The 27,888-nt window shown below is 32.8% G+C and overlaps 1 protein-coding gene across 1 annotated transcript; it reads left to right on the forward strand.

Annotated features, from left to right (window-relative positions):
* Positions 1–9: 9 nt before the first annotated feature.
* On the forward strand, positions 10–27,873 carry LOC146995604 (uncharacterized). The gene is made up of 13 exons (XM_085823154.1): positions 10–33; positions 2,921–2,975; positions 6,389–6,420; positions 10,485–10,563; positions 10,954–11,000; positions 15,048–15,095; positions 19,546–19,608; positions 20,491–20,541; positions 21,620–21,850; positions 26,578–26,631; positions 27,229–27,282; positions 27,432–27,482; positions 27,841–27,873. The coding sequence occupies exons 3-13, from the start codon at positions 6,412–6,414 to the stop codon at positions 27,871–27,873; spliced, it is 720 nt and encodes a 239-aa protein (XP_085679280.1). The 5' UTR covers positions 10–33; positions 2,921–2,975; positions 6,389–6,411.
* Positions 27,874–27,888: the final 15 nt, after the last annotated feature.

A 27,888-nucleotide genomic window follows, 5' to 3' on the forward strand; every position in this document is an offset into this window, starting at 1 on the left:
GATGGAGAATACAGAAGGCGTGCCTTTCAGAAGGTTTGTATAAATATAATGAAACTTTTCTTCTAAGACAGTATCCATTTAATTTTCTGTAAATTTCTGTAAATTCTTCTGTAAAAATTTCTGTAAATGTTATTGAAGAGGAGTGGTCTCAAACATAAATTGAATTTGGCCAAATGCAACATTTGAAAGCAACTTGTTGCAAATAATTCTAGCATGTTGAATCAATGACTAACTTACATACTTAAGCTAAAAATAAACAGTTTTCAATTTATTTCAAAGTATTTCTGGTTACAGATTTGAGCTGCACTGCCTGATAACCATCAGTCAATCTAGTTCTTTTCGTATAAATTTGAACTGTGCAGAAAAAAAGTTCACTTATAAATGTACACTCAAATAAAGTATTTTTTCTTATTGGAAAAATTCACAACTGAGGATATTTTATTTTTTTGATAAGTATGAATAAAATTTAGTCATATCTGTAGCTTGAAATGTTTGAAAAAATTTATACAAATTAAATATATATCTTTATATGAATTATATTAAATGAATTAATTCTGTTTCTGAAATTATTTGGGCAACTCTCATGTTTATTTTTAATGATAAGGAAAATAATGTAAAATTGGACTGTGAATCATTAAAATTTTGAACTTTCTCTCCAAAGTCGTGTCATAATAATGCTTATTAAATCACTGAGAAATATTCTTGAGCCATGTGAAACTGCTTCAAGGGAACATGTGCAGCCGGCAGGCCGCCAGTTTGTAACAATTGCCTTGGAAAAAACTTTTTTGTTTGTTAATATACTTCGTTTTAAAAGATTATCAAAATGAAACGTTTATTGTATTTAACCCCTTCGAGCCTGGTAGCGAAAACGCGCGCTTATCGCGGAGGCCGGCAGTGTCTTCCGCGAGCGTCTCTCCAGGGTCGGGGGCTTTTTTTGCTACTAAGCCTAAATCCATGAAATTTCTGAAGTATCAACACATTGTTTAATAATGCTCTATAGAGTATTTAAACGGCTTATGCTTTATAGATATTTTTATATATATACTTTAATTACCTTATTTCTTGTTTAAATCCATATTTTACACATTTTATTTTAATTACTCACCATTTTATGACTTTTAACATTATACATCTGAAAACTAAATATATTACTTAAAATTATCTTTTCGTATGAAAAATTTTAAAACAGGGATCTACACACAGTCCTGCATTACATTTCTTGAACTCGTAATAACTCATTTGCCGTTTTGCCTCATTGCCTCTTATATGGGTAAAAATTCACTTTTTACCCATATAAGAGTACAGTGATCGATTGTCTGCACCTTTATGACATATGCCACAGTAATATTTAGGAAACTGCTATAGCAAAAAGATCTTTGAGAAAAAAAATATGCATTAATGAATATTATCAGACTTCAGAGTGTAGCCATCTTGAATCTGTGAGATACTAGGCTTCCCATCTGTGAAAAACTGATTGATTACATGATGGATGAAGTTTTTGGGGGATTCTTACCAGGTTTCCTGACTGGAAGTTGAAGACAACAATGTATTCCCGATCATGCTCAATTCGATTCAAATCTGAGCACAATTCCATATCCTCTGTTATTTCCTCCTCATATATCACATTCATGAACCTGATCATTTTGATGCATGAAAAGAGGGAATTCACCAGTGTCAGTTGTAACATGCCATTACTAAGATTTTAAGAATTTAGTCTCTGTGAATTTTAACCATCAGTGGATCCATTCTGAATGATGCACAGGTCAGTACATCCATATGCACTGAAACAGGCAGGCTGTTTTCAGCAAAAGGAGGTCCTTATTGGATTGTATTACACTGTATTTTATTGAGTGTCACATTCTCTCCAGATCAGAAGTCATCAATTAGACGTCTCTGAGCCAGATTTGGATTCGTTGGGGATGAAAACTTGGATGTGCATTTGTCCGATCAAAGTTAAGTGCAGTTTCTTCAAGCTTTAAACTGCTCTGAAGATAGAAATGCATAGGACTAGCCCACACCTTTGTATATTCTTTGTGTAAGTTTCTTGTAATAGCCATTGGAAGCCTTTTTTTGCAGTTGCATGACATTTTGTCAACTCTTCAGTGGGACCATTATTAGCAAATGAGATCATTCTTTGAAGTGTTAACTTGCAGTAAAAAATATTCACCAAAATCTCTTGGTACCAAATTAGGTGGTTGCTTCTTAGCTCACTCGAATGTTGGATGCTAATATCTATTAATGTCTGGCTTTCGATCTTGCTGTGGCTCATCATACGATGCTTTAATGCAAAATCCTCTTGACCTGGGGCTCTGATCTGAAGTCGATGGAAAAATCTGCTGTCACTACAATAAATGGTACATGTATACAGGTTTAAAAGAAATACTCATTTTAGGAGACTTTCAAATCACATTAAAAAAGTGTCTTCATTGTTAATTTGCATTTGAAACAGCTTTCTATGTCTGCCTTTTCATTACCCAGAGCAATGAATTTTATTTCAAGGCAGTTTAGTAAACAATGCTTTAGTAAACTGGTTTGAAATAAAATATGTTTTGAAAACTTCTCTTCTGTTGACCAGCATCTCCAGTATATAATTTTCCACTTTTTTGGCCAGTAGGTTCTACTTGCATTGTGTGATGCTGTGCAGAAGCCCAGTTGTAAGCAAAACTTGTTTTTGGATTTCTTCTAGTAAGCAAACACAAAGACAAGTGAAGTTTTTTTTAAAAGCAAACTGGTGTAAACTATTTTAAAGTAAAGAATATGTGTATAAGAGATTATATGAAGTGCAATATATGCAATATATTGCATATATATAGTATAATAATGTGTATGAAATATATGCAATGCTTCCAAATTTACTGAAGTTTTTATTTAAATGAAAAAAAACTATGCAGCAGTTTAATTCTGATTTTCTCCTTTTCAGATACTCAAACTCTGCAACACGTGCCAGTCACTTCTCGGAAGAGTATTAAGAGAAGGTAATTAAGAGATTTTTTTTTCAGCTTATGCTGGAATTGAATCTTTTATATATATTTATTGTTATTTTCTTCTTTTTTTAACTCTGGTTAGTGTATTATTATCTGATTGGCTTTTGTTAATCTTGTAATGGTAGTAAAAGCTTTAGTAAAATCATGCTGCTTTAGATGCATTGAACCCTGTCAGCTATGAATTCTTTAGAATTTTGCATTATATTCTTCATCTGAGGAATTATTTGTGCTAGAGACAAGCAAGTTAATGTATCATTTATAGAATAAAAACTGAGTGTGAAGAAGATTTAAGCAAACGTTTTGATTGAAAAAGCTTTGACCAAAAAGCATGACATAATTTAAAACTCTATGGCTTCCTGGCAATCATAGCAGGAAGTTTAGCTTTGAATGAAAATTAAATCAATGCTGGAACATACCAATGCTAGCAAAATAGACTAATAGTTAACAGGATACTTAGATACTGTGGCTATACTGGAGTTCTGCCATATTAAAGCGGTACTTCCCAGTAACCTGAGCAAGACTGCGAGGGGCATGACTTGAAATGAAAATATAGCAAGTGAATCATAGAACAGCAGAATATCAGTAGAAGAGCAGAAAGAAATAGCTTTAATCCCTGAGAAGCTTTGGGAAAAAGCATAGAGATGTCAGCATAGGTGTCGCATAGGTGTGGTGAAAATGGTGAGAAGATCTCAGAGAAGCTGGATGGTGAAGGCTGGGTCGCTGAGGATTACGAGGCAGCGAAAAAACTTGGAGGAAGTAACACGTAACTGGGAGAGAGGATAACAGGAATGACATCAGTAACCATTTCAATGTGAGAAAGAGGATCAACTGGTCAATTTTCTTCACCATCCACATGCTGAATATCAGTAGTGAACTGACGAAGTTCAGTATTGATATTCAGCATGTGAATATACTGAAGCTGTGAAAACGGTCACGAGTCATTATTCAAGCTATGGGCTCTGTTCCAAAATCATCAACAAAACTTCCTAAGTACACTAAACCATACTGGAACCGGGAATGTCCTACACTGAAACAACAGAGAAAAGCTTGGCGAGTTTTTCATAAACACCCCACTTTGCCAATCCTTATTACCTTCAAAAAGCTCGAGCAAAAGTCACCCAGAGCAATTAAGAGTGAGGCAAGCCAGAGGGATTCGTGGGTGTCCTATGTGCCTGGAATAACATCTTCTACAGCTAGTAAACGAGTATGGGAAAGAGTTAGAAAATTAATGCGGACTGAACAAAGATCACTCACTTTCCTTTCTGGAGAAAGATGGCCGAGTGATCAGCACAATGGAAGAAATTGCAAATGCAATTGGTGAGAATTTTGCTGCCATTTCTAGTGGCAGCAACTAGCCGCCTACATTTCTTTCTGTTAAGCGATGCTGTGAAATGCTCTCATTCATTTCAACTCTCCGATCTGTGAGCTGTACAATAGGGAATTTTCCGTGTTTGAGTTAAGTAGGGAACTGATGCAGACACACAGATCAAGGCCGGGTCCAGATAGTATGATACAGTTATATGCTGAATCATCTATCCTATAAGTCATTGGTTGCCCTACTCACCCTTTCCAATCGAGTGTGGACTCTGCCTTTCCCAGTGCAGGACAGAGAGCTGTTCTCATCCCCATAGCTAAACCAGGGAATAACTCGGAAAAATCCTTCCAACTACCGACCAATCACTCTTAACTAGTTGCATTTGCAAATTATTTCAAAGAATGGTAAACCGCCGCTTAGGCCATTATTTAGAAAAATACAGAGTAATCTCACCGTATCATAGTGGTTTCCGTGAAGGTAAAACAACTATGGATAATATGATCCTTTTGGAAACTTCAATCCATAAAGCCTTTGTCAAAAGAAACCATTTAGTGTCAGTATTTATTTATGTTCAAAAAGCATATTGCAAGGCATGGAGATATGGCAAATTACGTAATCTCTACAACAGTGGCTTGCATGGCAACCTGCCAGTTCTTATAAGGAATTTCTTGAAAGCTATGTTTTTTCAAGTAAGATTTGGCTCAGTGGTATCAGATGTGTTTTGTGAAGAAGAGGGTGTGTACCTCAAGGCTGTGTTCTTGGTTTAAACTCTGTTCTAAAGGAACTTTCTTCTTCCATATCAGGTTCCCTATATGTTGATGACTTGCAGATAAGTTGTTAAGGTGCTGATATGAGATACGTGGATAGACAGCTGCAGATTGCTCTGGATAGGATTCATAAGTGGTCAGAGGGTGAGGGCTTTATATTTTCAAAAGATAAGGCTGTGTGCGGGCACATTTGTAAAAAACAAAATCTTCATCCTGAGCCTGAGTTTTACCTTTAGGGTTCGTTGATCCCAGTTGTCTCTGAAGTAAAAATTTTAAGAGTGGTGTTTGATCGTAAGTTTACATTTCTTCCTCATGTGTTATATTTAAGGAAGAAGTACTTCAAAATAGTAAATCTACTAAAAGTACTGGTGAACACCTCCTGGGGAGCAGAACGTAGCTCTTTGTATTTACAGATCACTTGTACACGCCAAATTAGACTATGGCTCAATTGTGTATGGATGTGCATGGCCTTCTGTATTAGTGAAACTTGATCCCGTACATCATTAGGCTCTGAAGATTAGTTTGGGAAGTTTCAGAACATCTCCTGTGCAGAGCCTATACGTTGACTATTATGAACTGGCGCTTCAACTATGGCGTGTGCAATTGTGTCCTTATTTCAACCGTCTCTTTCTTTTATTTCAATATTATGTCGCAGTATGATCACCCCCTCCAGGTCTGTAGGCTTGATGACTGTCACAAACATTTATTTTCTGCACAACCTCTTAATATACTAATTAATAGAACAGAAACAATATAATAGAACAGATTTCTTAATATAATAGAACAGAAACACTGATAGAAAAATTTTGTTTCTCTGATATTAGGTCCAGGCAGTGAAGTATGTAGATAACCTTTAAGGTTCTGTGCCAGAATATCCATACATCCATCCATCCATCCTCCCCACCCCTAAATTTAAAATGTTTGTAATTAGTTTATAAGTCACAGCAATATTAATAATTTATTCTTCAGATAGTCCCTGAAAAATTATTATTTTTGTTTTCTCTTTCATATAAATTAACAAATCATACTGAAAACGGTATCTCTAAAGCAGCAGATGTCATTCGTTTAAACAACTACCCTTAGCATTTTAAAACAGTGTTTAACTTGGGTGTAAACGAGTAACTTGTAAATTTTTAAGTGTTGTTTCTGCAATTTCGAATATTATGTGTCACCAATTATGTTGCTTTTGCCATTGATATTTAAAACCATGGCCGCTATATTTGTATACAGATATTTTTCAGTAAGAAAATAAGTCTATTTTGTACTCGAAATCAGTACATATCTGTCTTTAACTTTTAGATAATAGCTTAATTTTTTTTCAGGGCTTCCAAGAGAAAAGGAGGATATGATGAAGGTGTGTATATAATTATGATAAACATATTAAAGACATTATCCATTTAATTTCCTGTGGACATTATCATCTGAGAGCAGTGGTTTCAAATATGAATTGAATGTGGGCCTGATGCATGAAACCGGCTTATTCCAAATAATTCTAATTATGTTGAATTAATGACTAACTTATGGTAAAAATAGACAGCTTACAAAATATTTCCAAGTTTCCAAAACTTGAGTACAAATAATGACAACTTATTCCTCTTTTTTATTTATTTATTTATTTATTCAGCTTTGCTTTAGCATTTACAGAAAAATACATATATCTATACATCAATTAGTGAATTTCTTTATTTTTGGCTACTGATTTGAGCTGCAAGAACTAATACAGTCAAAAGTCGTTAATCCGGACTCGTTGGGACTTCGGCGATTCCGGATTATCGATTTTTCTGGATTATAGATCATCAGTTTAAATCTCGTAAGATCACATGCAGAAATTCTAAAATAAAAAATATTAAACCATAATTTATGAAATAAAAAACAATTATGATCTAAAGGGTATCAAAATTTACAAAAAAAAAAAGCTTAATATTTATTTGTTTACTTTATTAAACATTTCTTTCAATGTATGTTGTTTTAAATTGCTTCGTTTTATGTGATAATACTTTCTCTTTAATACTATAAACAGACATAATTTCTTGTTCAGTTACAAAGTTCCGCTGTTCAAGTCCCGTAATTGCTGTGCCGAGAATACTGACTAACTTGTCAATCGAAATTTTTTCGTTTTCACCAACCTCTCTGTCACATTCTTCATGTCTTTATCCATTTTTTGCAGCCATTCCACTTTTTGTTTGATGGACATCGAAACATACTTTCATTTTGTACGATCCTTTGGGAGCTCCAGAATCGGAAATTCTATTTCACATAATTGAAAGTTCAAGTTTACTTTTATAGTATTGCTCTTACAGTCTGCAAAAAATTATAAGCCGGATCCAGTTCGAAAATTAAGGAACAACGCAATCATCAACATTAACTGAAATAGATAATTAGATAATTTTAGCTTATACCGTCCGTTATACATAAAACGCGCACGCGAAAACGTATTCTGTGTTTGCACACACGCATATGCACAGTTGTAAAAGGTCTTACGCGCACGTGTAAACGCCTATGTGCATGTGTGAACGCAGCGCATGCGCAGAAAGTTTTTAGCTTTGAGGTCCGGATTATAGATCATTATGGATTATGGGTGTCCGAATTAACGACTTTTGACTGTAATTCACAATTGAGGATATTTTTAATTTTTGGTTAAGTATGAATAAAATTTAGTCAGATCTGTAGCTTGAAATCTTTGAAAAAATTTACTTCCGTTTATGAATATTTTTGAGTGATTCTCATATTTGTTTTGAAGGGTAAGCAAAATAATGTAAAAGTGGACTATGAATCATTGAAACCTTGAACTTTCTCTTCAAAGTCTTGTCATAATAATGTTTATTAAATTGCTGGGAATATATTCCTGAGCCATGTGAAACTCCTTCAAGGGGATATGTGCAGATGGCAGGCTATCAGTTTGAGACAACTGCATTGGAAAACATTTCTTTTTGTTAATATACTTCGTTTTAAAAGATTATCAAAATGAGTCGTTTTATTGTATTTAAGATTCAACACTTGACTGCCACACTAAAAGCTTTTTAATGTAAATGATTTAAATAAAAGTACATTTAATTAATGAATTTTCATTTAAATGAATCAGATTAAAATGTTAAATATTTTTATAGAATTATATAACTTATTTTTTCATTTTATAAATCTACAGAAAATACATAATATTTCTCATGTTAGTCTAAATGAGTATTCATCTATTTTCCTATGAAATGTTTTGTTATTCCAGCTGAACACTGGCGACAGTCTCAACTGATAAACTGTATTAAATTTTAAATGATCCCTTTTGAGTAGTTGTTAAAATCTGAACCTTTCAATTCTTGTCTTTCTTGTTCAGTGTTTATTTAATAAAACTGGCGTCAATGTAAAGTAAGTGCTTTATATATTGAGTAAGTACTCTGCTCAATTGATAAGGGATAGGCAATTTAAATAAACAGATAGCTGCTGATAAATATGTGGTACACTATTAAATATATTTATGAATGTGAGAACTTAATAAAAATTTAAGAAAGGATAAACTTATAGGAAACACAACTATTATAAAAAATTCATTTTTACACTCTTTCAGAGAAAAAAGAGATATGCATTAACTCCTTCACATCCAATCCGCCTCACACGGCCTTACATTGAAACAACGAGAACCGCCCAAAAATGGCCGAGATTGTTATCTTGTTTTCTTCCCTCCTCCTAAGGTATGCAGTAGCAGGTGCAGTTTCCCCAATTGCATTTTATTAGTTTACTGCAGACAGCTTGTCCTAAGAGGTTTCTTATCTTTTAGTTGGTCGTGACATTTCGTTGTTGATTCTTTTGTGGTACAGTGTGCTTTTAAGCTTTAAACAGCAATAAAAGAGCAGTTTAAAAATTTAAGAATTATATTTATTTTTAATCAATTTATTCCTTTCTATAAAAATAACGGAAATAAACAAAATCTCAGTCGTGATCATAACAAAGGCGGAAAGGCTTGTTGGTCTGACCTTCAGAATAGTTTTATAAAGAACGGGGTCAAAGGCTAATTGAATCTTTGTTAGAAAGTACAAAGGATGTCATTGGAAATCTTCACATTTATTTTCTGCATTAATGAACAGGGAGGGAAGGAAATTGCTGTTAAACTGGAAAACTATATCGGCGGTCCGGTATTTTGAGGATACAGGTTAGCAAAGGGTCTGGATTTCAAAGAGTTAAGGAATTTTGTCAGACTTTTAATAAAGTCTGACAAAATTCCTTCATTGTAGATATTTTGAGTCTGTGGGGAACTAAATTGATTACATGATAGATAAGGTTATGCTAGATTTCCCCCAGGTTTCCCTATTGAATGTACAGTAGCTAAAGTTAAAAGTCTATTAACAATGTATCCCGATCATGTTCTACTGGATTCAAATCTGAACACCATTCCATATGCTCTGTTTCTCCTCATGTGTTCAAGTTCATTAACTAGGCCATTTTGATGTATAAAAAGGATGGAATCGCCAGTGACAGCAGTACAAAGCATTACCAAGAATTTCTTCTCTGTGCATTTGAGCCATCAGGAGACAGATTCTGAATGATGTAGAAGTCAGTACATCCATATATGGTGAAACAAACCCCTTATTTTCAGCAAAATGAGTTTTTTGGAGATTGTGTCGCATTAAATTTTATTGAGGTCACATTTTGTCCAGATCAGAACTCTGAAAATACATTCGTAAATTCTTTGTGACAAAAAGCTTACACAAAGAATGGACACTGGAGGCTTTTTTTGCAGTTGCGTGAAATTGTGTCACCTTTTCAATGGGGACCATTATTAGCAAATAAGGTCATTCTTTGAAGTGGTAACTCGTGAAAGCCATTGACCAAAATCTCTTGGTACCAAATTAGGTGGTTGCTTCTTAGCTCACTCGAATGTTGGATGCTAATATCTGTTGATGTTTGGCTTTCCATCTTACTGTGGCTCATCATACGATGTTTTAATGCGAAATCCTTTTGACTCGGGACTCTGATCTGAATTGGATGGAAAATCTGCTGTGTATACAATAAATGGTGCATGTATATAGGTTTAAAAGAAACACTCCTTTTAGGAGACTTTCATATCACATTAAAAATGTGTGTTCATTGTTAACATTGTATTTGCATTTTAAACAGCTTTCTGTGCCTGCTTTTTTCATTATCCAGAGTAATGAATTTTATTTCAAAGCATTTCAGTAAACAACACTTTAGTAAACTGCTTTGAAATAAAATATATTTTGAAACGTTCTTTTTTCTTTTGGCTAGCATCTGTACTGTATAAGTTTCCAGTTTTTGTTACCCATAAGCTCTATTTGCATTGAGTAATACTGTGCATCTGTGGTAGAGATTATATGAAATGCAATAAAATGCTTTCAAAGTTACTGAAGTTTTTTGTTGAATGTCAGAGTAATTTATACAGCATTCTAATTGGAATTTTATCCTTTTCAGGTGTTGGAAAAGGTATTTGCATTTAAAAAAGACTTTGATTATTTCCTGATGAGGGAAGCAGATGCCCTGCTGGATGCAGGTAATTAATAGTATTTTTTTTTGGCATATGCGGTAATTTAATGTTTAATATAGTGTCATTTTCTTCTTTTTTAACTCAATATTTAGTGTATAGTTTTCTATCTGGCATCTTTAATGCATTTGAATATGTGTTTTTGTTGATCATATTTTGTTAATCATACAGAAAAGCTGATGATATAGATAAAGTATTGACAATTTAAAATAAATTTCTGTTTTGAATTGTTTATAATTTTGGTTTTAATTAATTAATTAATTTTTTAAATGAAGTGCCTTTCCCAAGACTCTATTTCTTTGTTAGTTTCCATGTTAATGTTAATTTTTTGTTGAATATGCATTTTTGTTAAACACGCGTCATACATACAGGAAAGATTGATTTTTTTTTTATTTAAAGGAAAGGGACCTTATCATCAGGAAAGAGAGCCAGAAGAGGAGGATGAGGTAATTTTTCAATTAATATTTTTCTAAAGCATATATATCTAAAAAATTCATGAGTTTTGACTTATTTTAAACATTAAAAGTATATTTTAATTGCTGCAGCTGTATTTTTAGCAAGGAAAGACTTGGTACTTTTTACAAGTATTGTATTTAGGAAATCCTTGGTAGATTTATTATTCATTTTAGTATGGAGACTTAGACTAAAAAAAGTTTCTATTTTTATAAAACAGGAATATTAGTAGTTCTTGAATACCATAATCCTACCTAAGTAGTTTCTCTTTTCAAATTTTAAAGAAAATTTAGCTTACATTTCTCATGATTTTAAGGCTTTAGCAGCATATATTTTGCTTTAATGTCAATTCTCATGCACTTGTGGTCAGATGCTGGTTGTACGCACAGTTATATATCACCATGTGTGTATCAATTGGAATTTTTAGTACTGGCAAAGTACATTAATCTTCAACGCTATTTCATTTTTGTAAAAGTCTGTCTCTTGGTGAACATAAAATTAGTGTCGTAACTGTAAATGTTGTTTATAAACCTGAAGCATCCTTAATGGGGATTTCTACCTAGCTGCAGATAGTTTGAGGCTAAAATACTACATGGTACCTTTGTTTTATAGAATCCATAGAATGTCTTATTTTATCCAAAATAGTGATTTTCAGTGGTATGATAATAATGCTGTACAATATACAGTACACTCCCGATTATCCGCGGAATCGGGTGGCGCGGCCGCCGCGGATAATAAAAATCGCGGATAATCCGAAAAAAGCTAAAAATGCGAATAGCAAAAGAGAAAACAGTCATTCCAACTTTGAAAAATCGTTTTATGTGCAATAAAATGTAAAATAAACAGCAGTAAATGTTTAACTAACGCTTAATATTTTAGTATATCACTCAAAATTAACCTAAAATGCAATTTGTTAATGAAAACAGAAAAGTGCTTTGTATACTTACGAGAGGTGTCAAGGATACGCAGAAAAATTAATACATATGTACTGTTTTAATACTGTAATGTATTATGTAATTACAAAAGCATAACTGTAACAGTTATTTGTGTTCGTTTCTTGCTTTGGAAGCATTTTCTCTTGATCCGAGATTGCATTTTTCATAGCATAAGTTTCTCAACCAATTTTGCATCGTCTGGTTCTTTAAAATAGCTCAGCATTCCATCGACTTGTTGCAAAGCCCCTTCGTGAGTCTTCCACTTCTGCACATTGGGCTCTTCTTTGCCTTCACTTTGCTGTCCTTCACTCTCAGTCTCTCCCCTTGCTTTCTGCACAATTTCGTCATCTGTCAAGCCTTCGAAGCCAGGTTTGTTGACGTCACACTCCAACCACTCGTTAATGTTTTAAGCATCGACGTTCTCACCACCTGGAACTGTTTTCACCATATCGGCAAGAGTTGACGTGGGCGTGTCTACATCTTCATTCTCTTCTTCACAACTCAAAGGGGTTACGTTGTTGTTGGCTTCAACATTAGGCATGAGTTTTCTCTTTGATTTTATGGGAGTTGACAGTTTCACAGTCCCATGCAGATGCAATATCGTAGATGCTGTCCAAGATTGTATAGTGTTTCCAAAACTCTTTCAGATTATAACCTTCTTCAATTTTGCTCATTAGCAGCTTGGTTCCGTATGTTCTCTTCATTGTTGCAATGACTCCTTGGTCCATAGTTTGGATTAGCGCAATAATGTTTTGGGGGAGAAAATTTGCAAAAATTTGTCCATCAGAAGACTTTAGCACGCTTGTTGCTGGGTGAGAAGATGCGTTGTCGATTAATAGCACAGCTTTTTCAGGCAGGTTTTATGATTTAAGATGTTTACGCACTTGAAGAACAAAGATTTTTTCGAACCATTCTTGAAAAATGTTTCGGTTCATCCATCCTTATTTTTGGTTAAAGTAATCAACGGGCAAATTTTTTATCCTTAGGCCTTTGAAAGATCTGTTTTTTTTTTTTTTTTTTTTTAAAACTTTCCAATGACAATTAAGTCTAAGTTTATGTCCACCGGTAGTGTTACTGCAAGACATGATAGTGATCCTTTTTTTGCTGCTTTTATGACCCGCCACTTTACTTTCACTTTCAAATGCTAAAGTGCGAGTGGGAAGACATTTCCATTAAAGTTCCGATTCGTCAGCATTGTAAGTTTGTTCAAAAGATTGCTCTTCTTTTAAAACAAATTCTTCAAATTCATGGTGGAAATCATCGGCTGCTTGTTGGTCACCACTAAGTTTCTCCCCTCGAATTCCATGTCACTGCTTAAAACGAGTCAACCAGCCAGAAAACGCATCAAAATTTCCTTTCAGGCCTAGCAACTCAAAAAAAGTTTCTGCCTTCGCCACAATGATAGGACCTTTTGCAGGAGTACCCTCTTTTCGAACTTGAGCTAACCACTCTGTCAATGCCGTGTCTAGCTAGTCAAAGGTAGTTTTTTGCATTTTCATTGCGGAAGCACTGTTCGACATTGATGCAAAGTTCACCAGTTTGTCTTTTTGCCTTAAAATGTCACACACTGTTGTTTCCGATATTCTGTAATCCAGTTCCATCTGCTGCTTTGTAGCGCTGTTTGCTACTTTGGAAATTAATTCTAGTTTTTGCGCAATTGTCAACACAACCTTCTTTCGATTTCCTGACATTTTAAATCGGTAACGAAAAGCAAAAAACCAAAAAGCACAATCATTGAACACAGTAAAAGATAAGAAATTAACTCCGACCAGTTCGCAAACACTATCGGGCTTAAACTAAGAATGGTGAGTGGCAAGAAGTGGACGTGTCAGTAAGATTAAGACGAGAGAGGATGATGGAGCGGGCAACTGCAAGGGTGAGTAAGAAATCACTTACTCACCAGAGGGGAAGGTTCCGAGAAGGCCTGGGATATTTCTGCTATAAATAATCACGATGTTAGCAAATTAAACATTTCACTCAGTTTTGTGAACATTTTTATTTTCTTTGCTTTAGGCTTGTAAAAAAAAAAGAAACTTTGTGCGACAGGCACGGATAATCTGCCCGCGGATAATTGGGAGTCTACTGTATGTGGATCCTTCAATGATCCACCTTATGATCTTATGAACATCAAAATGCTTTTTAAAAATTAAAAGAAAAGAAATGTAATATTTAAAAATTTTAAAAAATATTTCATTAATTTTTGCATAGGATCTCAGTATAGACTCATGCATATCAACAACATATCATTTTTTTTTGCCTGGAATCTGAACTTTTAGGGGATATATTTCAGAATCAAATGTGTCATAGTCAGTTCCATTTAATTAACAATTCTGAGGTCTTTTGTGTGGATAAGTTCTTCATAATGTAGCATAGTATAATATAATGCAGTGGTAAGGGAACATAAAATAGAGGTAAGGGGACATAAATTAGTAGTCTAAGAACTTAGCCCTAAAGATGTGTAAATAAGTCAATCCCAATGGAGTCTATTCTACACCTAAATACTTTAATTATTAGTTTGTAATAACTGACACAATGAGTCGTATGTGGAACTGCCTTTCTCAAAAGACTTCACGAAAGATATGAAGGGTATTTTTTTATTATTTAGTGTTAATAGAAAGATGTTTGTAGGTATTCTGTTGTAATATCTTTTTTGACATTAGTTATTGCTGAACTGATCTCATAGATACATATCTGATGCCTTTTAATTTGATTCTGCACAATTTGATTCTGCACGCAGAATTCCAAATGTGTAATGCTGTTTGAATGCTTAATGAAGCTATTGTGAGGTCAGGAAATCTAGAACAAAAAAACTGTATCAAAAGTACATCCCATTCATCAGACTCCTGTTTTCATTCTCCTTTCAAAGTCCGATGGACATAGCTCAGGAGAAATGCACACAAAGCTGTTTAAAAAAGCTCAAAAATTCACATCCAGCAATGCAGAACTTTTCATAATTTATATTAGTTTTTACTTAATGTCAGTATCTCATAAAAATTGGCATACTGCTTTCTCAAGGTTTTTGACATCCGATTGTAAATGTAAAAAACATTTTTAATATGTGCAATAACTGTTGAAAATTTCTAAATATATTTGTTACTTTTGCAGGTTATAGCATGGCCTCTGAATCTTCTACCTCCTGGTCTATGGTCCGAAGTAAGTTTTCTTCATCATCAGATATATATATTATAAGGAGAACAATTAAATATCCATCAAATCAGAATCTGATTGATGTTTTTAATTCATAATTTAACTAATGTTTTCCTCAAGATTTGACTTAGCTTTTTTATCAGTAGTCAGCTTAGTGTAAGAGCTTTTAGTAGACATCAGTGCTTAGTCATAATTTCCAAGCTGAAGATAAGTCTCGTTTATTGGAAGCATTATTTTGTTATGTTAATGTTTAAATAATATAACGTTCTTTATGGTTATTGCAAGGAATCATTTCTTTTTAATAGAAGGTAATTTTGAGGTGTGTGTGGATGAGTTCTTTATAGTGTTGCATAGTTTAGCAAAATGTAGCAGTAAAATAATATAAAATAATAGCCTAGAAATTTCCTCTTATTTCTTTTTTATAAGGAATGCATAATTTTCCTAAATAGAAATATGCAAAAAAAATTTACATTTTTAAATATATAATCTTTTACATTTAAAAATGACACAACAGGAATATTTGGGTTATTTAAAACACTTTTTAAGTGGAAGTATATATATCTGTGATAAACAGACCAACAGTTGTGCAAGCAAAGGCCAGGGAAGAAATTTTGCTAGATTTATCACATGGATTTTGCACATATGTGTGTTCAGTTTTGATTGAATTTTTACAACAAAATCTTATGTGCAAGTTGGCTTATATTTGGAAATTTTGGTACTCTGTTAAATGATTGCTGCTATTCCTTTAAGTATTGTTTTCTTACACTTTTTCCAGTGTTGCAATAATAACAATTCTATTTTCTGTTGTCATGTATTTTCGTCTAGTAAATATTTCATACATCGAATACTCTATATTTCATAATTTCATTTCTTGTGTTATTGTGAACTTTAATATTTTACCAATATTTATTAAAATTATGAGTTTAAATAAATATAGGTAAAATATTGAATTTTATTCTTGTTTTATTTTCTTTTGTCATTTAGAAACATATTTTCCATGCCATTCTTTTAAAAAAAGAAGCTCAGTTTTGGGAAATGACAATACAGATGTGTGGTTTTATGATTGGTGGCTAGTTACCATTATGATGTGAAAATGCTTTTTTAAAATTTGAGAAAAAATAATAAAAATTTTGAAATAAATTTTGTTTACTTTTGAATAAAAGCTCAATATAACAATATGCACATAAATGACACATAGGGTACCATTTTTGTTTGGAATCTGAAATCTTAGGGAATAAACTTAGGGGACTCTACTGTGAGAGGATGATAGAGGAAAACATTTGCTTGGGTATCATTGTATCATAAACCAAGAACAGCTATGTGCGAAAGAACTAGGATTTGACCGGCTAATGAAAGTAGTGAGCGATATAATCACTTTTATTCCCTCACATGCTTTTTAAACCACAGTCAATTTAAGGAAATCCTAGAATACACAGATGCATCACATAGTGATCTCATATATTACTCTGAAGTACGATGGTTGAGCCGTAGAGAAGCTTTGAAAAGGCTTGCTGATTTGATTGATGAAATAATACAGTCAAAAGCCGTTAATCCGGACTCGTCGGGACTTCGGCCATTCCGGATTATCGATTTTTCCGGATTATAGATCATCAGTTTAAATCTGGTAAGATGGCATGCAGAAATTATAAAATTAAAAATATGAAACTGTAATTTATGAAATAAAGAACAATTATGATCTAAAGGGTATCAAAATTTACAAAAAAAAAAGCTTAATATTTATTTGTTTACTTTATTAAACATTTCTTTCAATGTAAGTTGTTTAAGTTGCTTCGTTTTATGTGATAATACTTTCTCTTTAATTCTGTAAACGGACATAATTTCTTGTTCAGTTACAAAGTTCGCTGTTCAAGTTTTATAATTGCTGTGTCGAGAATACTGACTAATTTGTCAATTCGAAATTTTTTTGTTTTCAATAACCTCTGTGTCACTTTCTTCACTATCGGAAGCGAATTATAATGACGAGGAATTGGATTTAAATCATATCAAAGATGGAGTACATCGAGATGAAATACTACATTTAGTAAGGAATTATAAGCCAAATAAAACAAAAACATCTGCCCTGAAGATAAGGATACTGCTGACAGATCAACTTTCAATTCATTGCGCACTGCGGCGTCCCCCCTTCCCCCCCGCCCAGAGCAGCGTGAAATTGATAAACAGATTTCGGAATGGTTAGAGAAACGAAGACTATGCCTTTATCCATTTTTTGCAGCAATTCCACTTTTTGTTGAGAACTTATCAATTTTGTAGTTGAAGAAGGTCCAGAAGATGTTCAATGAGAACTTATCGATTTACAAACTTCTGACTTTTGCAAATCCAGATTCCATGATTTAGATATTCTGGACTTTTATAGAACTCCACCTGCCGAATTTTTGCACTTAAAAAATAATGCAAGCAGATTTGCTACCATGTTTGGTAGCACATATATTTGTGAACAAACATTTTCTCTTATGAATCTAAAAAAAGTCAAAATTAAGAAATAGAGTGACAGATCAACACTTGCAATCTGTGTTATGAATATCAACAACTAACTTTAATCAAATATATCAAAAATTGTTCATAAAATTCAGTCTCAACCATCACACTAATGTATTTAACTATGGCTAACTTGTACACATTTTTATTAAAATATTTGTATACAAGTATTAAATTCTCATACGCAAAAGCTGAACTGTGTGTTTTGGGACCAGTAGTACATGCAAGGGAAAACCCATCCCTCTTAGCTTACATACACACATAATGGTCTCCAAATCAATTTTAATCTGATTACATGTCTGAATTGCAAATTAAACGACTTATTGCATTGAACCGACCCTCCCTTCAAAAAATGTTTTGCATACGCTTTTGGCCACTAACAGAAACAACCAAGTTGTTTCTTTTAGTGGCAACTTCTGCTAAAAAAGTTTTTGCATCCCTACTTTAAAGTATTTTTCCGCATTTACTTTGCACATGTGCATACGTGTTTCTTAGATTGTAAAAATATCTATATATTTAGCTATATTTCACATAAGATACTTAACACATTTTGCGAAATAATGTTGACTGCAGAAAAATAGATCTTCAGAATGTCCATCATGCAGTTATTTTTAAGATTTTGCAGTGATGTTTGGATTGCAGTTAGATTTTCTTTATTGTATGTTCAGTGTAAGAGATTTCAAAACCTTCCTCTTGAAATATCTGATAGTTTAACTAACATTTATGGAAAAAAAAAAAAAATGAATTTAAAACTGGAGAGTTCTACGGGTGGGAGTTTTCAAAATGTTGCTTTTATAGATTTTAATAGTTTACCGATATTTATTTAAAATTATGAATTCATTTGTTTTATTTAGTTTTGTGATTTAGATGTATTTTTTCATTCAATTCTTTCAGAAAAAGAAAATCGTTTTTGAGAAATGAGAGTACACATGTGTGGTTTTTATGATCCGTGGACAGTCACCATCCTGACATCAAAATTTTTTTTGAAAATTAAAAGAAAAGGAATTTAATAATAAAAATTTTGAAAGATATTTCGTTTTTTTTAATAGGATCTCAGTATAGGAACACACATATAAATAACATATAGGGGTTTTTTTTTTTTAATTTTTTAAATGGAATCTAAGCGTTTAAGGGGATAAATTTCAGAAGCAATAAATGTATCAATTCAATTCTATTTAATTCATAATTCTGAGGTCTTTTGTGTGCCTAAGTTCTTCATAATGTAGCACAATAGTGCAGTGGTAAGGGAACATTACGTAGTTGCCTGAGAACTTTTCCCTGAAGATGTGTAAATAAGTAAATTCTAATGGAGTCTATGCCACATCTGATACTTTAATTATTAACACTGACTGACACAATGAGTCGTTGGTGGAACTGCCTTTCTGAAAAGACAGAAAGGAAGTCTTCAGGAAAGACCTGAAGGGTATCTTTCCAGATTACTTAGTGTTAATAAAAAGATCTTTGTAGGTCTTTTATTGTAATACCTTATTGACATTTATTATTGCTGCACTGAGCTCATAGATGCATGTCTGATATCTCTTAATTTGATTCCGCATATTATTTAGCACAATGTTTTTCGAATGCAGAATGCATGCAGAATTCCAGATGTGTAATGCTATTTAAATTCTTAATGCAGATATTTTGTGACGTCAGTAAACACAGAACGACAAAATAGTATCAAAAGCAATGTGTCATTCATCAGACTCCATTTCTCATTCTCCTTTCAAAATCCAATGGACATTGCTCAGGACAAATGCACACAAAGCTGTTTAAAAAACTCAAAAATTCACATCCAGCAACATAGAATGTTTTCGTAATTTATATTCGTTTTGTGAATATCATATAAAAATTGGCGAACTGTTTGCTCAATATTTTCGCCATCTGAGTGTAATTGTAAGAAATGTTTGTAATATGTGCACTAACTATTGAAAGTTTCTCAATATGTTTGTTACTTTTACAGCGAGAGGCATCCCTTTTCCAACCACCTTCTCCACCTCCAATTACACCACCTTGCCCACCTAAGGTAAGTTTTGTTCATCTTCATATATATTATAAGAAGTACGATTAAGTATCTGTCAATTAAGATTTTGAATGTTTTTAATTCATAATTTAACTAAAGTTCTTAAGAATTGATATAACTTATCAGTAGAGATTTTTATCAGTAGTCAGCTTAGCGTACGAGCTTTTAGTAGACATATGTGCTTAGTTTTAATTTCCCATCTGAAGTTAAGTCTCGTTTATTGGAAGTATTATTTTATTAGTTTAATGTTGAAATAATGTAAAGTACAGTAACTTTTTTTTATGGTTTTTGCAAGGAATCATTCCTTTTATGGACATAGTGGAACTGACTTTCTCATCCTCTACAGCTGCAATAACTCAAGACAAGAAACATTAAGCACAAAATTGAATTAAAAAAGTATCAAAATACTTTGTTCAGAAATTGAGAGAAAATATATTTAATAAAAATTTTGAAATAAATTTAATTTACTTTTGAATAGAATCTTAATATAACAACATTGATGTAAATGACACATAGAGTATCATTTTCGTGTGGAATCTGAAATTTTAGCAGATAAATTTCAAAAGTAATAAATCATTAGTCGATTCTATTAAATTCATTATTTTGGGGTCTTAAGTTCTGCATAATATAGGGTAGCATAACAAAATCTGACATACATGGCTCAATGTAAATGCACACGAAACTTTTGAACTCGAAAAATTCACTTCCAGCAACTCATAATTTTTTCATACTTTATGTTAGTTTTACGCCAGGTCAATACACTCATAAAACTTGCATGCAGCAATCTCTAGGTTTAGATATGTGATTGTAAATGTAATAAAAGTTTTTAATATGTGCACTATTTATTCTGTTAGTTGTTTCTAAATATATTTGTTACTTTTATAGGGCAATAGGAAGAAGCGGAAGAGGACAGAGTCTCCTGTCCCAATGCCTCAAGTAAGTTATTTTTTGCAGCAGAATTGGAAGTAAATAGTGGTTCTAATCTGGTAGCATTTTAGACACCTTTTATTTAATGAGAACGATATTTTTTTTACATATTTCACAACACACTCTTAATGCCCAAAATTGTTTGACAAAATATATTAAACACACCAATGTGAATTTGAATTTTTGACACTAAAACTGCATTAATCTTCAATACTATTCCATTTTTTGTATAAATATCTCTCTGTGTGACCACAAAAGTAGAGTTTAACTGTACATGTTGTTTAGAAACCTGAAGCATCATTAATGGAGATTTCTACAAATTTGTGTGTTTTGAGTCTAAACTGCTAGATACTAAATTTTTTTCTTTAGAATCCATACAGCATCTCAATTTATCCAAAATAAGTGCATTTCTACAGTATGTTAATATGTAGTAAGGTTCTGAAAATGTATGCAGATCCTTAAGAAGTAATTATTTTTCCACAATATTTATTCTGTTTATATTTCCATTGTAAAAGTTTACGTATATTGTATTTCACAACATATTTTGAAAAATAATGTTGGCTATACGAAACTAAATCTTAACAATTTCCATCATACCTTCAACATACATATCTCGAAGATCATGCAATTATGTTTTTAACTGCAATTAAAAACTGCAGAATTCTATGTGGTGGGTGATTTCAAAATGTTGCTTTTATAGATTCTAATAGTTTACCAATATTTATTTAAAATTTTGAATTCATTTGTTTTATTTAGTTTTGTGATTCAGAGGTGTGTTTTGCATACCATTCTTTTAGTAAAAGAAACTCAGTTTTTGAAATGGCAATACAAATGTGCGATTTTATGATTTGTGGGCAATTACCATTATGCCATCAAAATGCTTTTCTAAACTTTAAGAGAAATTAAATTTAATAAAATTTTTTAATTTCATTTACTTTCGAATAGAATCTTAACATAGCAGCATAAACATAAATGACATGCTGTAATCTCAAGCTTTTTATATGTGATTGTAAATGTGAGAAATATTTGTAATATGTGCACTAACTACTCTAATAGTTGTTTCTAAATACATTTGTTACTTTTGTAGGGCAAGAAAAAGAATAGCAGTATTTACTCCACACCATCCACCTCCTCATATCCTGGTCCATCATTCGGTGGAGAATCAAGCGAAATACCTTTTTGGCATCCCCCCGAACAAAGTGATGTGATGAGGTTTTTGTTTGGGGACCATTTGGCATCCCTGTGTGAGGAGCGCCCGGAGCATCATACACCCCCTTGTCCCCCCATCGCTACACCACTGCCATCATTCCCTTCCGAAGTACGTTTTGTACATCTTCATATATATTGTTAACAGAACTAGAATTAAATAATTGTTTAAATCTGGTAACATGATAGTTCCATTTCAGATAACTTAAAAGATTTTATTTTGTATTTAAAAACTTTGTTACAGCGAGTCATCTGGGCAGTGATGAGGTCTTAGTGACCAGTAAGTCAGGTCCCTGGGACGAGGACATCATTAATTTTAAGACAAATTTAATTAAATTTAATTTTATGTAATTTAATTTGTTTCATATTTTTCAATTTTTAATGGAGATATTTCGAGTTTTTATGTAATTTTGTATTGCCGCGAAGTGAGAATTGAATTGAATGAGAAATATATCTCAAATTGAAGGAATTAAGTTAAAATGAAATGTAGCAAAAAATTTGTATACTGTAATATGCTATTACAGTATACAAAATTTACCACTGAAAGTCATCTGGTGTCCACATCAGAATTTTTTATGAGGATTTTCCTTAAATAGAAATGGCAAAGAAATGTATAGAATGCTATATTTTGTAATTTATAATGTTTTATATTTAAAAAGGCCAAAAGATGAATATTTGGGTCAAAATATTTTTGTAAGAAGTATGTATATCTGTGGTAAACAGACAAACAGTTGTGCAGGTAAAGGCCAGGGAAGGAATTTTGCTTGATTTGTCATGTAACTTGATTTATGATGCAATTTGCACATATGTGTCTTCAGTTTTGATTGTGTTTTTACAAAAAATCTTGGCCTGTCTGCAGGTTGGCTTATAAACTGGTTATCATAAATTAAGGAAATATCAGAAAAATAGCGATAACTCCCACAAAAATAAGCCAAACCGTGTAAAATTTGCAAAAATAAGCCAAACCGTGTAAAATTTGAATATGTTGCCAACTAAGAGTAGCTGAGTAAAACTGCGATATGCAAATTAGTGGCGCTGCTTTCGGAATACGTCATCTGCAAGGAGCATAAAAGTCCATGTTTGAGAGCAAGCCCACATATTTCACTGTGATAGTGACATCAGAAATCTGAGATAGCCAATTCGTAACAATGACCTCCAGCCATCGTCTGCCTGCAGAACTGCAATGGAGAGCCATTGGGAGACTAGAGGCAGGAGAAAGTCAAACAGAAGTGGCCAGATGGTTAAATGTGAGTCCTTCTGTGGTTCGTAGACTTGTAGAGGCAATTTCAAACCACAGATTCGGCATCTAGGAGGTTCAGCCAAGGACGGCCAACTGCTACGATGAGCGCCGATGACCGATATTTGACATTATGTGCCAGACACCGGAAGGTTGGTGTCAACGTCAACTGTGTGTAGAAGGCTTCATGAAGGTGGTCTGTATGCGAGGCGAACAACCATTTGCGTGCCGCTCACGTCTTGCCATAGGAGGGACCATTTTCAGTGGTCACTAAAACATGTCCACTGGAATCTTGATCAATGGAGGGCGGTTGTCTTTACGGATGAGTCAAGGTTTAGTCTAGAAAGGGACAGTAGGCGTTATTTGATATGGAGAGAGAACCTAGAACCCGTTATCTGTCAAACATCCGTGAAAGAGATGCATACGGAAGGGGCAGTGTCTATGTTTGGGGTGGCATCTCTTTGGGTGGACGCACAGACTTCCATATCTTTACAAGGGGAACCGTGAATGCTCAGAATTATAGAGATGACATCCTTGATGTTTATGTGCGCCCATATTCTGGGGCAATAGGTGAAGCTTTCCTGTTGCAGGACGACAATGCAAGACCACACAGGGCTCACATCATAGATGATTATCTTCAACAGGAAACAATTATGCGCATGGAGTGGCCAGCTCAATCCCCGGGCTTGAATCCTATCGAGCACATTTGAGATGCTTTAGGGAGACGTCCAGCTGCTCTCAATCTGCCCCCTCAGACCCTTGTCGCACTTGCAACTGCTTTGCAAGAGCAATGGCTCTCGCTTCCTATGGAACTGATAGACTGCGTAATTGAAAGCATCACACATCGCTGTATTGCTTCTAGAGGCGATCATATTCCATATTGAAGGCATAGCAAACTGACATCTTCGATTTGTTCATTTTATACGTGTACTAATTTTTATACTACCATATTTGTCTGATAATTTCTTTTTATGTTATTTGATACCTTACTATGTGTTGTATATTGTGAGTAAGTTTCATTAAATTCTACATGTAACTTTTTCAGTAATCGTGATTTTTTAAATTTTTCCTTATTTATGATAACCAGTGTATTTGGAAATGTTTGGTAGTCTGTTAAATGGTTGCTGCTGTTGCTTTAAGTATTGTTTTCTTGCTGTCATTTCACTGTTGCAATAGCAATTCTAATTTCTGTTGTCATTTATTTTTGCCTAGTAACTATTTCATATATCATATAATCTGTATTTCGTACAATATTTCATAAAAACGTTCTTAATAAAGTTAGGAGGGAAATATATTATTTTGCATATGTGTACATGAATGTTTCTCCAGGGTTTGTACGGTCCTTAAGAGTCCTTAAAAGTTCTTAATTTCAACCAAATTTGGCAAGAGGTCTTTAATTTTAATCATCTGAAATTTGTCGGTTTTCAGGACTGCCATTTTGAATGTGAAATAGTACTTTGAATAAATATTTTGGCCTTTCACTGAGATATATAGTTATCTTTTGAATGGGTGAATAGGTTCATGGATTATAATTTGTTCCTATTTTTAATATAAATGGTGGGATACTCAAGTTTCTAAGCAAGAAGTGAAACGCATGCTTTTCGAAATTATTTCATTTTTTCTAATGAAGAGCTCTAAACAACTTTTTATGTTTTGGGAATGTGAATTCTTAATTGAACGGTTCCAAGTTTGGCGACTTATGAACATTTTGTCGATTTTAAGATTATTTTCTGTAGAAAACTTTTAATTCGGAAATTTGGTAATTTTCGACGATATTTTTTAAAAATATATCATTGATGAATTTCATTGAAATAATGCTAATATATTGAAATTGTATTTAAAAAATAACATTAAAATGAAACATTTGTATTTTTTGCTATCATATAAAGTGACAATACTTTTGATTATAGCAACTTATTATGCAATATTTTGAATCTGAAAAATTAAGACAATAAATGCTTTCCGCTTTAGAACCCATGTAGTCCAGTTTTCTCTATAAAATTGATTTTATACTTTTTCCCTCTGATTTTTTTTTTCAAAATATTTCTGCCTTTTTGCTGTTACAGAATTGGCAAAGGTAATATTTCTTTAGGATTTTAGACATTGCAACTTGAAAAGTTTAGAAGGATTTGGATATATGCACATAGAAAAAGAGATCGGTCACATTTCGCTTTGTGCCGGTATCTGTGCAATTTCTATTTCATTAAAAATAAGAAAACTTTCATGTAGAATTTTATTGAAAACTAAAACATTTTTATTGTGATCGCAAAGAGGTGGCACATGTTAAATGATTCGCAGGCACCCAGTTGCCCGTGGCTGTCATACAGTTATCTCAAGGTTTTTACTTCCCTGTACGAAGTAAAAAGGAAGTATTGTAATCACGAAAATTTTCAGGCAACATATTTCAACGAAAATATCCCATTTTGACCTCTTTCAAATGCAATTTAACAATGTATTTCCATGATATTTGTATGTAAGGACAGAATAAAACACTCTTTTCCTCCAAAAAAATTATAAAACTGCTTTAAAATGAATTCTGAAGAGAATTTTTCGTTGCTTCTGTACGTACGTACGTATCTCGCATAACTCAAAAACGAGTAGCCTCAGAACGTTGAAATTTTGTATATAGGACTGCTATAACATGTAGATGTGCATCTCGTATTTTGGTTGCAATCGGCCACAACAAATGTATATAAATATATTTATATATATATCCACTCTGTTACCCGGCTCAGTGATCTCAGTTTCTTTACTCTTATATGTTTGTAAATTGTACATTATTTGCTTTAAAAATGATTGAATTATGTTGTTCTTATCTTCCGGTTAAGGTTTTTATGCTTTGAGTAAATCTGCATGCAATATTTTTAGAATTATCAACAATTTTAAAATTGTTTAAGTGCTATTGCTTGTTTACATTTGAAACAGCAGGATAGTGGATTTGTTGCCAATCTAGAGAAACTTAGCTTCGCAACAACAAAGATAACGCCTTAATTTATTATTGCGAATTAAATCATGCTTAATCCTTTCTATAATTTTTTTCAAGGAAATAAGTGTTTAAGATTTACTTCGTAATTTTTAATATAGATATTTTGAGTTTTTATGTATTTTTGCCTTCTCGCGAAGTGAGAACTGAATTAATTGAATGAGAAATACTCAATCGTCCGTGAAAAACTGTTTCTTTTTTGTTTTGTTTGCTTAATTTCTTTTATACATAGTTCTAGCTTCTAGTATTTGAATAGAACATGTGGCAACGATTAGATAATTCTTTAAATGATATAAATTTTGTGCATTCTGAGTTATACTATGAACGAAATATAATACTGTTAAGTAAATCTAGCGCCAGAGTGTTGCTATGGTAAACAAAGTGAATTTTAAAGAATGCATTTATTCTATTGTGGTTCATGCGCTGTCGGAGAAGTAGGTTTAATTCAATCTAATAAGTTTAAATGAAATGTAAGAAAAAATGCATATAATTTAATATTCCGTACAAGGAAGTCATGTGGTGTACACTTCATATTTTTTATAGTTTGTAAATGTGAGAAATAGTTGTAATATGTGCACTAACTATTGAAAGTTTCTAAATATATTTGTTACTTTTACAGTGTGTGGCATCCCCAACTTCTGCATCCCCTCCTTCACCTCCTTGCCTGCCTGAAGTAAGTTTTGTGTATCTTTATATATATTTAAAAAAGAATGATTAAATATCTCTAGGTTACACAGATTTTAGTAATCTCTGAGCAAAATGCTCTGGACATGCACATTTATTACTTCCTTGTATGAAGTAAAAAGGAAGTATTGTAATCGTGAAAAGTTTCAGGCAGCAAATTTCAACGAAAATATCCATTCTGACCGCTATCGAATGCAATGGAACGATGTTTTTGCGTGATATCTGTACGTAAAGACAGAATAAAATACTCTTTTCCTTCCAAAAAATTATAAAACTGCTTTAAAGTTAATTCTGAAGAGAATTTTTCATGGCGTCTGTACGAACGTATGTATTTTGCATAACTCAAAAACGAGTAGCCTCAGAACATTGAAATTTTGTATATAGGACTGCTATAACATGTAGATGTGCACCTCTTATTATGGTTGCAATCGGCCGCACCAAACGTATATAAATATATTTATATATATATCCACTCTGTTACCCGGCTCAGTGATCTCAATTTCTTTACTCTTATATGTTTGTAAATTGTACATTTTTTGCTTTAAAAATGATTGAATTATGTTGTATATATTTTTTACTTTAATAGTGTGTGGCATCCTCAACTTTTGCACCACCTCCTTCACCTCCTTGCCTGCCTGAAGTAAGTTTTGTGTATCTTTATATATATTTAAAAAAGAATGATTAAATATCTCTAGGTTTTGATATGTGATTGCAAATGTTAGAAATGTTTGTAATATGTGCAGTAACTATTCTGTTAGTTGTTTCTAAATATATTTGTTACTTTTATAGGGCAATAGGAAGAAGCGGAAGAGGGCAGAGTCTCCTGTCCCAATGCCTCAAGTAAGTTATTTTTTGCAGCAGAATTGGAAGTAAATGGTGATTCTAATCTGGTAGCATTTTAGACTCCTTGCATTTAATGATAATGACATTTTTTTACTTATTTCACAACACACTCTTAATGTCCAAAATTGTTTGACAAAATATATTAAACACACCAATGTGAATTGGAATTTTTAATTCTAAAACTGCATTAATCTTCAGTACTATTCCATTTTTTATATAAATATCTCTCTGGGTGACCACAAAAGTAGAGTTGTAACTGTAAATGTTGTTTATAAACCTGAAGCATCATTAATAGGGATTTCTACAAATCTGTGCATTTAAGTCTAAAATGCTAAATGATAAATTTTTTCTATAGAATCCCTGCAGCATCTCATTTTATCAAAAATAAGTGCATTTCTACAGT

The sequence above is a fragment of the Stegodyphus dumicola genome, chromosome 9, assembly GCF_044657685.1.
Source record: "Stegodyphus dumicola isolate Sdum_Otavi_A_Nest chromosome 9, ASM4465768v1".
NCBI lineage: Eukaryota > Metazoa > Arthropoda > Arachnida > Araneae > Eresidae > Stegodyphus > Stegodyphus dumicola.

What these genes read in the sequence shown, in the direction of transcription:
- LOC146995604 (XM_085823154.1), top strand. An exon ending in CTCCTGGTCTATGGTCCGAA is followed by an intron (nt 15,096 to 19,545) that starts GTAAGTTTTCTT and finishes TTACTTTTACAG; the next exon opens with CGAGAGGCATCCCTTTTCCA. An exon ending in CACCTCCTTGCCTGCCTGAA is followed by an intron (nt 26,632 to 27,228) that starts GTAAGTTTTGTG and finishes TTACTTTAATAG; the next exon opens with TGTGTGGCATCCTCAACTTT.